Source organism: Periplaneta americana, chromosome 9 (genome assembly GCF_040183065.1).
Source record: "Periplaneta americana isolate PAMFEO1 chromosome 9, P.americana_PAMFEO1_priV1, whole genome shotgun sequence".
In the NCBI taxonomy this organism is placed as follows: domain Eukaryota; kingdom Metazoa; phylum Arthropoda; class Insecta; order Blattodea; family Blattidae; genus Periplaneta; species Periplaneta americana.
In genome coordinates this window covers 143985254-143999874 of record NC_091125.1, presented here as the reverse complement: position 1 = coordinate 143999874, position 14621 = coordinate 143985254, and the positions used below count along the sequence as shown (strand labels likewise).

Here is a 14621-nt window from a genome sequence, read left to right as displayed (position 1 = left end):
AATATTTGTATTTTTTTGAGTTGCCACAGCTATGAGCTCTCTACGTACAAAAAATTAATATTTTACACCAAATAAGAAAAAAGTTAAAAAAATACCATCCTCTCCCCTTAAAAGCCAGTAAGTAAGTATATAAACAACTGTCCATTGTAGATATGAGATGGAACAGATCAGTCATGTAACTGTGAGAAAGACAATGGACTGTTTTCGTGATAGATTGGGACGTTGTTTGGCTGTGAATGACTCTCATTTTGAACATCTGTTGTCAAGTTTAGTTAGTGATACTGTTCTGTTTAGTTTTATGACCTTCTCAGCATGATTTTAGATACTTATTTGTCTCAAGTTTGAAGAACACGAAACAAGTTTACAGTCTATACAAAACTAGAAAGGTACTGACAGTTCTCTCTCGCACATGCGGGAAGGGAGCAACATTGTGAAGTTGTGCCGTAGTTTAGTTTGGCTCTTTGCACTGCCTATCTGCCGTATCGGAACTATGCAGCTGACACGAAATCGTAAACTCATAAATTTGTATCATATGGTAGTTTTTGAACAGAATAATAATAATAATAATAATAATAATAATAATAATAATAATAATATATTTATTAGAATATTAACGTACAAAACAACAGCACAAGGCCAATTACAGTTTAGCACAAGATACAAAACAAAACGGAAGGAATGATGATGAGAATGAATGATAGAAATGGCCGTGAGATGGAATACAATCAATATAATAGTCATCATTAATCTTTGACCAAATGCAACAAAATAAATAGCAATATCTAACAATAATAACAAGTAAGGATATATCATGATAAACTCAAAAGGTGTATACTACAAATTAAATGGATCAAAGTATTGGAAAGCACGACTGCTAATGGCTTCATTGCCAGATGCAAGGCACTAGACAACAACAACAACAACAACAACAACAACAACAACAACAACAACAACAACAACAACAACAACAACAACAACATTAAATGGATCCATGCAAATTAGCATATTTTATACATCTGCAGACCGGAGAGAGAGATTTTGAATTTCTATTATAAAAAATGTTATGAAATCGTAAGCCCCTAGCAGGAATACGAAGACTGATATTGTTTATGAATGATTCACAATCAATGTCACCCTTAATGACTTTACAAAAAAATTAATAATCAAGATCTTGACGTCTGGCAAATAAACGGCAGCAGTTAAAATATTTACAGTTAATCTCATATTTATAGTCATCGGAATTTGGTAAAAATCTATAAGAACACAAGGAAATAAATTTTCTTTGAATATTCTCCAATTTAGCCGAGTCAGTGGAAGTAATGGAGTTCCATACAACAGACGCATATTCAAGCTTGGATCTAACCAATTTAGAGTATAAAATTAATAGACACATCGGAGTAGAAAAAGAATAATAATAATAATAATAATAATAATAATAATAATAATAATAATGGTATGAATGAATGCAAATATGGTACATAGTGTGTAAGTGATAAGTTCTCTCCATTAATACCTTACGACTGTTGATTTTTTCAAACTTGAAACCTAAATTCTTTAAGACAATGTGCAGAAGAAACACTGCCGTGAAAAAGTTCCGCATCTTGAAGCGAAATTTGCAGCTTTTTAAAAGTAGGATGCTCCTTCCGTCGGTAATATACATATACATGCAGCCGAATTGCATGCTCCTGAAAGATATCTAAACTTGTCACCACTTTTCCACTTTTCATCTCTTTCCTGAAGTTTCAAGTTGGGAAGGCCCATACCCTTGCTCACTCAATTTAAATTTCTCCTTTCCTATTTTAACAATGGTGTTCTTTCCTATTTTGAGAGCCTCTGCAGTACTATTTACCACCTGTTGTACAGGAATAAGAGGCCCGCCATTGTCTCTTCTTTCTCGAAATAGTCCCGCACATTATAAACCATTTCTCTCGCCTGACTTGTAAGAGGAGCACCTTTTTCGTTACTTCTAGACCTCTTGCTGTCCCTTGTAGCACTCCTTTCTCCCTCTGAACCCGTGGTTCATTTTGTGCTGCAAACTGCAGCCGTGGGACACACAGACACTATAAATCGCGTTACAAATACACTCACAACTAAATTAAATTTAAAATTAAATTTAAACTTATTCTACCTTCATCAACAACAAAATATCTACGAAAACAATAACCACGACAGAACACAGTACAACGAAGATTCAACACTTCACAGTAAAGCAATTGGCCACCATGTGCTCGCTGCAAAATAGTCGGCAACGTTGGCCTGTTGTCATGGTCTCCGATTGGCTAGTTTGTTGCCATGGTGACGCTTTGAAGCCACTGAACTGTCAATACCTTTCTAGTTTTGTATAGACTGTAATAAATAGTTAAAAGACACGAAACGGGTGAATGAATAAAACGTCTATACATTCATACGTAAAATTTAATGGAGATTCGGAATATGTAAATTTTAATATAGGGTGTCATTAAAAAAAATAAAGTTTAATGTCACATCCTCTATGCCAGCGGTGGCGAAAATATAATTGTGCGCAGAGCCACTGTGTAACCTGCAACGTACATAGCACCTATGGAGGGAGGCGGACACCCAAAGGGGAAGTGAAGCAACTGTCTGACTTATTAACGGATTTTCATTTTCCTTACGTCAAGCATTTAAATATAATTTTATACAGTACAAGGCTACAAACTAATGTTTAGTACGTGTAACGAAGAAAGAAATGAACAATATCACAACCTAAAATTAACTATCTTCAGAATGTCTCTGCGACAAAGTTTCAAAATCAGGAATTATGTCACTTACTGCCAGTCGTAGTTGATCACGAAGGTATTCGTCTGTCAGTCGTGATCTAAATTTGGTTTTTACTATTTTAATTGCTGAAAATAATTTTTCTCAAACGTAAGTTGTAGCGAACATGGCTTCAACAGAGCAAGCGAAAGAACGAAGCTTCGGATATTTATTTTTTGGCAAAGATTTGAAAAGTTCAACATTAATTGTCAAGTCCTTACATCTAGCTTGCATTTGACATCACACAGTAAATCATTGAGTTAAAATTGAAGAGCTAACCGCATTATTCGTACATCTGTTGAAAAAGGGTTGATGTACAGAGATGATGATGATGATGATAATAACCTTTTAATGTTTCATCAGTAATATGTAGTATAATGCCGTTTTATGTTATACAACCATTTTCCTCGTAATACTTGTGAACAAATCATACATTTAATATTATCATCATATTAGCAGCAAAAACATGCGTCCTCCCATCCTACTTGGAACTTTCGTACATGGTTTCGAGAGAGACATATGCCACTCGCAGGTCAGAGACAAATACAAATGGAACGGAGTTTGACTCCAGTGAGTGAGAGGGTGGGTGTTGACGGAGGTTAGAAGCAGCTATCACTGCAAGCCATAATGTCTCGCGAGTCACATTCTCGCCACAGCTGCTCTATGCTAAAGTAACTAACTTTTTTTTCGAATACTTGTATCATATTGTATGTTTATCTCCAACAGCTTTTATATAAAACTTTTTTTTTTTTGGTAAAACTAAAATTTAAGAAATTATTAGCAATATTCCATACTTATTGTTCATTCTGTATACAAAAGTGCACAGAACTATTTTGCTTGCCCTGTAATTTATATTTTTGCTATATTTTATTCTTTCAGAAGTGAAAAATAGTAAACCAGAAGAGTATCAATATACCAAGAAAAATTAAACTTACCTACGGCAGGGGTTTTCTCTTTAACAGTGTCATTAGGCTGAATCTCAACACAGTCATCTTCGTCACCACAATAATCTAATAAGTAAGGCTTAAGTCTTCCCTTGTGTTCCAGTTCCTTCCGCTGTTTACCCAATTCTCGAATCTACGGAATTAAATAAATTCAGTCAGAACAAAATTGATTAAAAATCTCCACCCTTCTCTTTCTCCCCCTCCAAAAAAAAAAAAAAAAAAAAAAAAAAAGGTACGTGCGCGCGCGTCACCTTCACTTCCTCATAAGAAGTCATGTAATCTCGCACATCAATAATAGATTCTGTAAAAGCGGATTTGAGTCTCACATCATGCCTGTTGTTTTTATGTAAGAACCACATAATATTCCACAAAATTCTTCGTCAATAATTCTATTAATCCATAAACTTAGGACAGCCTGACGTAGGAAATTCCTAAATGAAACATTTCCACAGACACTGATTGGAAGTGGTGAGTGGAAACCCTGGCCACCACGCTCTCCAAACCTCACTTCTCTGGACTATATGGGGTTATGTGAAGCAAAGAGTGTACAGTGTACCCAACAACGACATTAACCATTTGAAAGAGAGAATCAAAGCAGTCGTCACATCCGTCATTCCTGATATTGTTGGTAGTGTGTGACAGGAATTGGAGTACCCCTTGGATGTCTGCTAAGTTATTGAACTTCAATAAATACCTACAAAGTAAAATTTTCAAAGAGTTATTGGCTGTTTCACATCTCTATTGTGTTTCTTTACAATTATACAGAACTTTCATTTCATAATTTCCCAGTCTAAATAACTACTTTAATTAAATTTAATATAAACAAAAAACACGTCAATTTATAGTCGCGATGCTGTTATTCCTGGCGTGACTCCTCCTCTTTGCTTACGTCTTAGAAAGTCAAGGTTCTATAAAGCCTAGGTAGGTAGTATCGTTCGCCATTTTTGTTCTTTCGTTGCCGAGCTACCAGACGAGGGATCTATTTGCCACACCGTTAAACATTATCTTGTCGTAGCTCCTATGATAATAAATCAAACGCACTGTAATTCAGCAAATAATTGAGCGGCATGTAACGTCCTCGTGTGCTTTCTGCGAACGCCAACGAAAGAGCCAAAATGGCGGGCGATTATATACCGGTATTAAGTATTTATCCAGCCTTAGGAAATGCTTTACATCTTCATCAGCGAATCACAAGACGCACACGTTTAAATGTAGCCGACCTGCAACGTGATTTGCTGCCGGAAATTAGAGCGAAGGGACTATAGATATTGAGGAAGAAGTTTAAAACCAGTGTTAATTGTATTTTAGGTTTCAACCTCTAACTCCCTGTGTCGCTTTGAAATTTCAAATGATATCCTTAGGCATCCCTATATTGTGATACTGTTACTTAAATTTGAAAGAGTATGCAACTGTTTATAGGTACGCCTCTTCCATTTGTTCTCACATCTTTTGTTTTCTATTGTCGCTTGGCAATCTGGATTGTTTTTATTGTTGATTAGAGCTGAAGAAAATAAAATTACAAAGACTGTTGTTGATTACAGGTTATTTCAGGTAGTAACAAACTAATATTAAGGAATATTATGATTCTTAAAAAATTCAGAGCTGGATAGAGGATATTAAAAGCCTAAATTTGGATATATGATATTTAAGTATGGTTTTGATACTAAGACAATGCTATGTAGAGGAGTTACGAAATAGGCGGTACTACTGTCTAGTCAACAATGGAGTACATATTGAACATCTAATTTAGTACATTTAATTAAATTTGGAAACTACTCAAAATAAACTGTGTTTTCATCCGATAACCAAATGACAATAACAATCCAGGTTGCCAGGCGACGATAGAAAACAAAGATGTGGAAACTAATTAACGAGAATGTAATATAAACAGTTGAATACTCTTTCAAATTTAAGTATCATAATATAGAGTGCAATCTGAAATTTTAAAGAGGGATGGGGGTTAAAGAGAGTGAAATCTAAAATGCAATTAACACAGGTTCTAAATTTCCCACTCAATTGTTTTTTTTTAAATTAAAATTGATTGAAATAAATATTTATTTAGACTGAGAAGTTTCTAAGTGAAAGTCCGGAATAATCATTTAAAATCCCATCATGACTTCACAGACATAAAGCATTTATCAAAATTAGCAGAAGAACACAAACAATGCAGTTTCTTATAGTAGGAGCCAGCGATTTTGGCAGACGGATTTTGTTAATCGGAACTCCAGAGCGAGTTACTCACCGATGCAAGGTCGGCTGATATCTCTGCAGCAAGCAAACTGAAGCTGGAATGGGTAGGACATAAGGGTAAACATAAAGGCTTGAGATCCGAGTGGACTTAGATGGACAGTTACTTCCAAAAACTATACACATATAGCTGAACTACAGAACTACAGTTATCTTTAATGTGTGCATGTACGTATATGAAAAAGGACCAGTTCCTGGCACACATTTTTCGAGATAATTCCACTTGCTGATGCATAATCTTTCCCTCGTTACTATAAAGTATAAAGACAATCTATATAATAAAAAAAACTATTCTATAATAAACAGACTGACTAATTCGTCAACTTAAATCTCCTTAACCCCTATAGTCTACGTAGATTTATGTTAATCCTTAGTCAATAGATAAGACTGAGCTTTACGAAATACGAACATTAAAAGATGGAAAATGGGAGGCAATAAACCAAAATAATTATACCCATATATATATATTAACCAGTAGATGTGCAGCCTTTAAATTTAAAACAAAGATTCACTCATAAAATTGGGTTAGACTATTCATCTCATCTCTCAGAATTGTTTCTAAAATGTATAAGGAATGTAAAAAAATTCAATTTCATGTAGGCTACTCCCTTCAAATAACTTTTCAGTTCTTTTTTTTTTTTTACTTCCGAGCAGCGAGGAGAGAGAAAGTAGTTGACGATTTTAAAAATTCACTAAAGTATATTTAACTAGAGACGTAAAATTTAAAATGAAGGTTACTCTCTGCAATATTGGTTAAACATTCTTAGACTTTTTAAATAGGCCTACCATCTCCTAAGGTACTGATGAAAAGGCAGAAGGGAATGAGAAATCTCATGTCATCCGATCTCGAAGAAAGTCGATATCTGTGGATCTTTGCGATCACAGAATACGAATAAGGTATTATTTTGTCCGATTTTGTCCCTAAAGTGGTGGAGTGGGACAAAAATGGGTGAGAAATTAAATTAGATATCTTAGGGGTTTTCGAGACGAAAATTACGAATAATACAATTTGTGCGAATTCAATATGGCAGTTTCGGTACTATGAATTATATTTAAAAAAATAAAACATCGGATACTGCAAATATACATAAACACAGGTAACACATGTACAGTATTTAAGAGGGTATGTAACACCTTTCGATACTAGGCCTATATATTTAGTAAAATCCAAAAATGTAATTTCTACATATTCTGAATGAATTTTGTGCTGAAATTTAGTATAGCCATCAGTCAATACCTCTAAATTGATAAACAACTTTTTAGAATCCATAAAATACAGTATTTATTGTGAATGGTAATTATATTTTTCAATTGGTGCAATTTGTGCAGGGAAAATTTGTTTCTCCGATAATTTGTACGATTTTGAATATTTTAAAATGCTTTCTTCTCTGTTCTATTCACAATGTGCGTGTTAAGAAATTATTGCCCTTGTAATATCCATTACAACCCTATTTATTATACCTTTATATAAATCTAACTTCCGCAGCATGCAATTTTACCCAATTATCCAAATTATATTTTGATTAATAAGAAGAATCGTAATTTTACTAACTTGAACTGTAGCACGACAATAGAAGATCCCTAGATTATTACTGTACAAATCTTGTATATTGATCTGGTGAGGGTAGGATAGTATATATATATATATATAGTATAGTATAGTATAGAAAATGTAGGAGATGTATTGTAAAATCATTGGGAACGAAAGGTATTTAAGGTATTCTTTGAGTCGAACTTTACCCTGGTGTGTTTCATAATAATGATAATTGATATGAGCTGCTGATATGAAAATATAAACTACTCAGAATGTTATCAGATCTCATTCACGCAGCTTACACAAACAATATTGGCTCGCCTACTGGAAATGTCATTGAGGTCACCTGCCAAAATCGTTGCCTCCGACTGTAACATACAATGTGAATACGAAATTATGTGGAATAGAATACTAGACAAAACAACTATCGATACTTAAATAGATCTAAAATACCTTTTATAAAACTTCTCAATGAAGTGAAAAGAGCAGGCTTATATGTTTCAGCTGGATTTTTATCAATGATAAGAAAGAAGATAAGAACTGTCAAGAACTGGTGACAATAGTGAAATCTGATAAAGTGAGCCAGACATTGATTAAATAGATACGCTATATTTCGGTACGTGAACCTAGTTTTCAAATAATTTCATAACTGTCTCATTTTAAAGATTTCGAAGTAATACTTTTAGTTTTGTTCTTGAGGGAATTGCATTTTTCACCAAGTATTTGTTCCATTCATTTTAGTGATCAGGGGCATACGCAAGGGGGGATTACCGAGTTTGATCCTCCCCTTGAACTAAAAAAAAAAAATATATACATATTTATAGTCCCGTCGCTCTAATTTCCGGCAGCCAATCACATTGCAGGTCGGCTACATTTAAACATGTGCGTCTTGTCATTCACTATTGATGATGTAATGAATTTCCTATGGCTCGATAAATACTTAATATAATCGCCCGCTATTTTGGCTCTTTCGTTGGCGTTCGCAGAAATCACACGAGGACGTTATTTGCCGCTCAATTACAGTGTGTTTGATTCATTATCATAGGAACTACAACATGATAATGTTTAACAGTGAAGCAAATAGATTCCTCATCTGGTAGCTCGGGAACGAAAGAACAAAAATGGCGAACGATACTACCTGCCTAGACTTTATAGAGCCTTCACTTCCTACGACGTAAGCAAAGGGGAGGAGTCACACCGGAAATAACAGCGACACGACTATAGATTTGAATATTTTTTTATCCATAATCGTTTTCCCTTTTCTACTTTTTCACTGTCAGAGTAACAAAATCTACATCAACATAAGATATAGTCGTCCTACTCCTCCTTCAATATAATCCCTGTACTTGGTGCTGCAGCATGTTCGAATTAACAATGGTATCTTTATTATAGACAGACTTACTGCCTAGTACCGAACTTGTAATAAAATGAAGCCAACACAATATGAAATTTAAACTTGTGAAACATACTCAAAAGGTTGACAGTTCTGCAATGCAGATGTTAAATATTATGCTTTGTCGATTTTAAACTCATTTTAAGAGAGGTATTCATCCATTCGTTAGTTTGAGTTCAAACAAACATTCGTTTAATGTTTTGTGCATTTGACAGTTCATATTTTTAATAATAATAATAATAATAATAATAATAATAATAATAATAATAATAATAATATTATATATATATATATATATATCGAAATGGCAGTAGTCCAAATCTTGGATTTTAAATATCGGCATCCTAATCAATTCAAATGAACAAAAAAGAAAATGTAAATTAATGTTAAAAAAATACATAATGAAATTAAAAAAAAAAAATAATAATAATATTCTGCGACAAGATGTAGTAGCTATCAAAACGATAAAAATATAATGAAAATAAATAATATACATTGAATACTATAAAGATAAATAGAAATGGTGATTGATGAAGATTTTAAAATGGTTGATGAAATTATCTGAAGAGTCTTTTCAGGAACCTTTAATTTTCTGAGGATCTCCAATGTAAATTTGGGAATTGTTCCTCGCGCACCAAACATAAGTACAATGACATTCCAATCTTGGATATTATATTTATGACTGAGATCGTCACAGCATGGAAGGTAAATAGCGTGTTTCTCTTCATGTACCTGCTTTGGTTGATCTTCATTAATTTCGAACCTTACAGTTGAGTCAAGAATGAGACCAGTTTTTTTTATCTCGGTCGATTATTATGATGTCAGCACACCGTGTAGATCCTTCCGCAGAAAGACATTGAACTTCCTCATATACTTCGTATTCACCATGTTCCCTTAATCTGTTAGCAATTATTGAGTGGACTGTGTTATGTCTGTCAATTCGCAGTAATTCGCCCTGAGGGCAGAAACCTAGCACGTGGGATAACGTTTCATACTCATTGCATCTCCTGCAATGGGTATTGCTAAGGCTTCTACCGGGGAGAGATCTAACTGCGATAACATTGGTGCTCATTTTAATGGCCTCGGTCCATTGGCCACAAGATAGACCTTTCTTATTGCTAATCCAGGTGTTACCTTTTTTCCAGTGAGAGTAGAATGTAATTCCTTTACCTTTCCCAGGTAATGCACTCCACTGATGATAAGAAGTGACACGAAGTTGTTTACGGATGTTACGTGGATTATTAATAATAATAATAATAATAATAATAATAATAATAATAATAATAATACATAACAACATTTAAAATACTGATAATGTAAATTGTAAACAATTTTAATAATGACAAAATTCTGCATAGTGATCTATCGAATTTTTAAACTAATAACGGTAAATTTTGCAGGATGTACTGTAAATCATCTTCTGCCAACTTTTTTAATGAAGTTTTGTACCATTACATATATTGTTCCTAAGATCTCACCCATTTCCGGGATCTTCACATAATCATTTCAATATTAGTTTAATACTAGCATAACAAACTTCTCTCTTCATGGACAGAAATAATGAACCACAGCATTGTAATAGATACTCAAGCCCTTGAAGAAGACAGATATAATGTGTGTAAAGTTTACTTGCTTCAAGCACTTGAATACTATGATGGAGATAAATAGCAATAAAACATCTTAGCAAGCAAATTTGAACCAAATTAGTCATTATTTTTAAAACTACATACCAAATTCATCTGAACTTCCTTATCAAGATGATGATGCTTAATATAAGCAATAATCTTCAATGTTCTGCTACGAGTATCAATTATATCTGGTGAACTGTCATGTAATCCAATCCACACACACGAGGCTCTTTTAATGCAACTTACTGTCTTCTTTGCAAGTATATAATTAACAGTAATACCTGTAAGTAATAAATAACAACTTTGATTAGCAATTTATGAATGCCCAGGACCGTAAAGATATGGATCCTATATTATTTTTCTTAACATCACTACAAAATTGTGACAGCAGTATTTTGGGTGTTTCATTCTACGATAAAAGAGAAATAGTTTTTAAAATTTTACAATAGACTGAAAAAGTCCCAGAAGTTTTGGTGAAGAAAAATTTCCAACCTCGAATTTTATTCATTGCTCCCAGCATTCTGTTAATGTTAGTGATGAATACACAGGTTGAACCGTAGGTAATGTCATTAATTTCAGGAGGTTATACTTTGAGATATTTCAAGCAAAAGAATGTAATGATGAAAGAGTAATGGAACGGAGAAAAATTCTCTCCGGCGCCGGGATTTGAACCCGGGTTTTCAGCTCTACGTGCTGATGCTTTATCCACTAAGCCACACCGGATACCCACCCCGGCGTCGGATAGAATCGTCTCAGTTTAAGTTCCAACTCTTGGGTTCCCTCTAGTGGCCGCCCTCTGCACTACGTCATAGATGTCTATGAACGTAGGACTGAATTCCACACATGTGCTGAGGTGCACTCGTTATGAGCGACTAGTTGACCGGGATCCGACAGAATAAGCACCGTCTTAAATCACGAAGTGATTTACGCATATCATATATATTATTTTAATGTACCGAAGTACATATGATATTTCCATGCAGATATTCTGCGTCATCATATGATGAAAGAGTAATGGAACGGATCCCGGTCAACTAGTCACTCATAACGAGTGCACCTCAGCACATGTGTGGACTTCAGTCCTAAGTTCATAGACATCTATGACGTAGTGCAGAGGGCGGCCACTAGAGGGAACCCAAGAGTTGGAACTTAAACTGAGACGATTCTGTCCGACGCCGGGGTGGGTATCCAGTGTGGCTTGGTGGATAAAGCATCAGCACATAGAGCTGAAAACCTGGGTTCAAATCCCGGCGCCGGAGAGAATTTTTCTCCGTTCCATTACTCTTTCATCATATGATGACGCAGAATATCTGCATGGAAATATCACATGTACTTCGGTACATTAAAATAATATAAAAGAATGTAATACAACTTTGCTCATGTTTTCTTCCTTGTCGAAATAAAAACTGTTTTACATTAAACATTTCACAGCATGTTTTAGGAAAGCCATTTATTTAATTCCCAATATGCTCAGTCAATTTAAGAGAGCAGTGTGCCATGATAATAAATGATTGAAAGAATTTTAGTTTTGTCCTTCAAATGAGCAGAAGATTGATCAGACCAAATGAAACTTTTCGTTCTGCAAAGAAATTTTATAATGTTACGTTTGTTTGGATCAAATTTCTGCACATTTAAAAGAGAAAATTAAAATTTGTCATAATACACTACTCTCTTAAGGAGAAACTCCACTGAAAATCATGAAAATTTTCCAAAACAAATTTCACATCTTTTGAATGTATATTTTCGTACCCCAAATAGATTTAATTAAATTCTGATTACAAATATGTTTAATTTTCTTTTCAATTAAGGCCGTAAGAAGGCGTGGCACTGAAAGAGCTGTCAAAATTATATTTTCATCAAAGAATTCTTTTCTACAAATTTATGATTACAAATCTAGTAACTTTTTGTTCTAAAGTTGGCTTCCTGAAGTTACTAGATGAATGTAGCGGAGGAGAGTTTGAATTTACATAAATATTGATTTTACTTTCAAATCAATTTTCCCGTAAATTTATTTTTCTTGATTCAACACCAATTATTTTCTGCCAAATATTAATCAATCTGGATAAAATTTTTACTGCAAGTATTTATGAGGGAGCTGCATGTTTCTAAGCATTTATTTTGTAAGAAATGCTGCTAGTTTATTTTACTAATATTCTTTTCATGAATTATAGGAAAAACATAATTTTTAAAATTTCAAACAATTTTTTCAAAAGTGAATAAATGAGATATTTCACAAAATGAATGCTAGAAATGTTTCTCTTGGTCTTGTGAATATAACAAAAAACAAAACAAAAAAAAAAACAAAACAAAGCTTAAAAATTGAGATCTTATACTAAAAACTTGGGTTTGAAAAGGATGATGGATATTTTCAACAAGACGATGCCGCAGCGTGTACCGCTCGTAATTCTATGAACATTTTACGTCCAGTTTTTGATAACCAGATAATTAGTTCAGGCTTATAGTCCCCTAGACCAGTCGACCTAACTTAATGAGATTATTTTTCAGTAGGTTATTTTACGACGCTTTATCAATATCTTAGGTTATTTAGCGTCTGAATGAGATGAAGGTGATAATGCCGGTGAAATGAGTCCAGGGTCCAGCACCTAAAGTTACCCAGCATTTGCTCATATTGGGTTGAGGGAGAATCCCGGAAAAAACCTCAACCAGTAACTTGCTCCGACCGGGAATCGAACCCGGGCCACCTGGTTTCTTGGCAGACGCGCTAGCCATTACTCCACAGGTGTAGACTAATGTGATAATCATTTTCGGGAAAATATAAAGGGAAAAGTTTACCGAAATGATCCCTGTACTATAGAAGAACTGAAGCCCGAAATTACACGTGCAATATTGTCTATTACCGAAGTGGAATTACATAAAGTGGCAAATTAATTTGTTTAAACGATGTGAGGCATGTTTTACTGTGGAAGGACGTCATTTTTAACAGTATTTCAATTAAATGGCGAGTAATAAATCTGTATACATGTATTTTTAATAATTTAAATTCGTGAATTATTTTATCCTAAATATCTTAATTTGCCGGTAGTAACGGAACACGCTTCCTGCCGGTGCAAGCACGACACGCAGGAAAGTGTATGCCAGGGTTCTGCTGTAATTCAGTTTCAACGTAAAATACAGAGCGTTCGCCTACGGGTGGCGCCAGGAAAGCAGCCTGCCTGCGGTGTCGCTTGCGGGAATCGTCTAACCGTAAGCTTCCGCTTTCTATACTATACTCTGTAGGGTTTTAATTTTAAAAGTTTAGCAGCAGTAAAGACTGATGTTTTTGAAACACTAACTTCCTGTGAAACAAGTCCTAGATATTTATTAGGAGAGCGTGTAAATGATGCACTGATTTCATCAATTTTTTCTTCCGTCAATACTCTTTGTTTTCGCTTAGGAATTGTAGCATTTATCGACCCTGTTGTCCTTAATTTGTTAACAAGACGTCTAACAGTTTCTCTACCCTGAATTGGAGCACCCGGATATTTCACTTCAAATTGCCTACGCACCGCTCTACATGACTCTGTTTTCACATATGCATCATACATAAAAACTCTTTGTTCAAGCGTGAATTTTGCATTTTGCATTGTTAACAAATTTTACACACGCTGAATATTTAAGCAACTGTGTCAAGAAACTGCACTGTACGTGTTACATACTGCAACATCTGGCTCACAACTGATAACTTGTCGTCCTTGATTGTCGAGTGTGTCTCAACAACTACACACACAAAGCAGCGTATCAGTACATGCCGCTTTCCTGGCCCCACCCGTAGGCGAACGCTCTGTACAATATGGATAATGAAATTTAAGAAATCCGAAGGAGAAAAATGAAGCTAAAAAAAAAAGAATGGAAAGAAGCAGTAACGGAAAAGGGAAACCAAGAAAGAAAAGTGAAGAGAAAAAAAGCAATACAATGATACAAAGGAGAGGGAAGAAAAGCAGAGAAATGTGGTTAAAGAGGAACACAGGAAGGAAGAAAATATGATGTTGATAATAACTACAGTAGATCTATTATAACAACAATGGTGGGAGAAAAAGAAAAAAAGCCGAGGATGAGTAGAATAACAATAAAATCCAATACAATTATCTTAAGGGGAGAGG

At 34.5% G+C, this 14621-nt stretch overlaps 1 protein-coding gene across 2 annotated transcripts in view; it reads right to left on the bottom strand.

The window, feature by feature from the left end:
• The window catches only part of LOC138706592 (uncharacterized), a 56650-nt gene that overhangs the window by 19631 nt on the left and 22398 nt on the right, over window positions 1-14621 (bottom strand). For both annotated transcript variants that reach the window (XM_069836086.1, XM_069836087.1), the window contains exons 3-4: window positions 10624-10802; window positions 3711-3852 (exon numbers count right to left, since the gene is read on the bottom strand). In XM_069836086.1, coding sequence (XP_069692187.1) covers window positions 3711-3852; window positions 10624-10802 — 321 coding nt within the window. The remainder of the gene's footprint in view (window positions 1-3710; window positions 3853-10623; window positions 10803-14621) is intronic.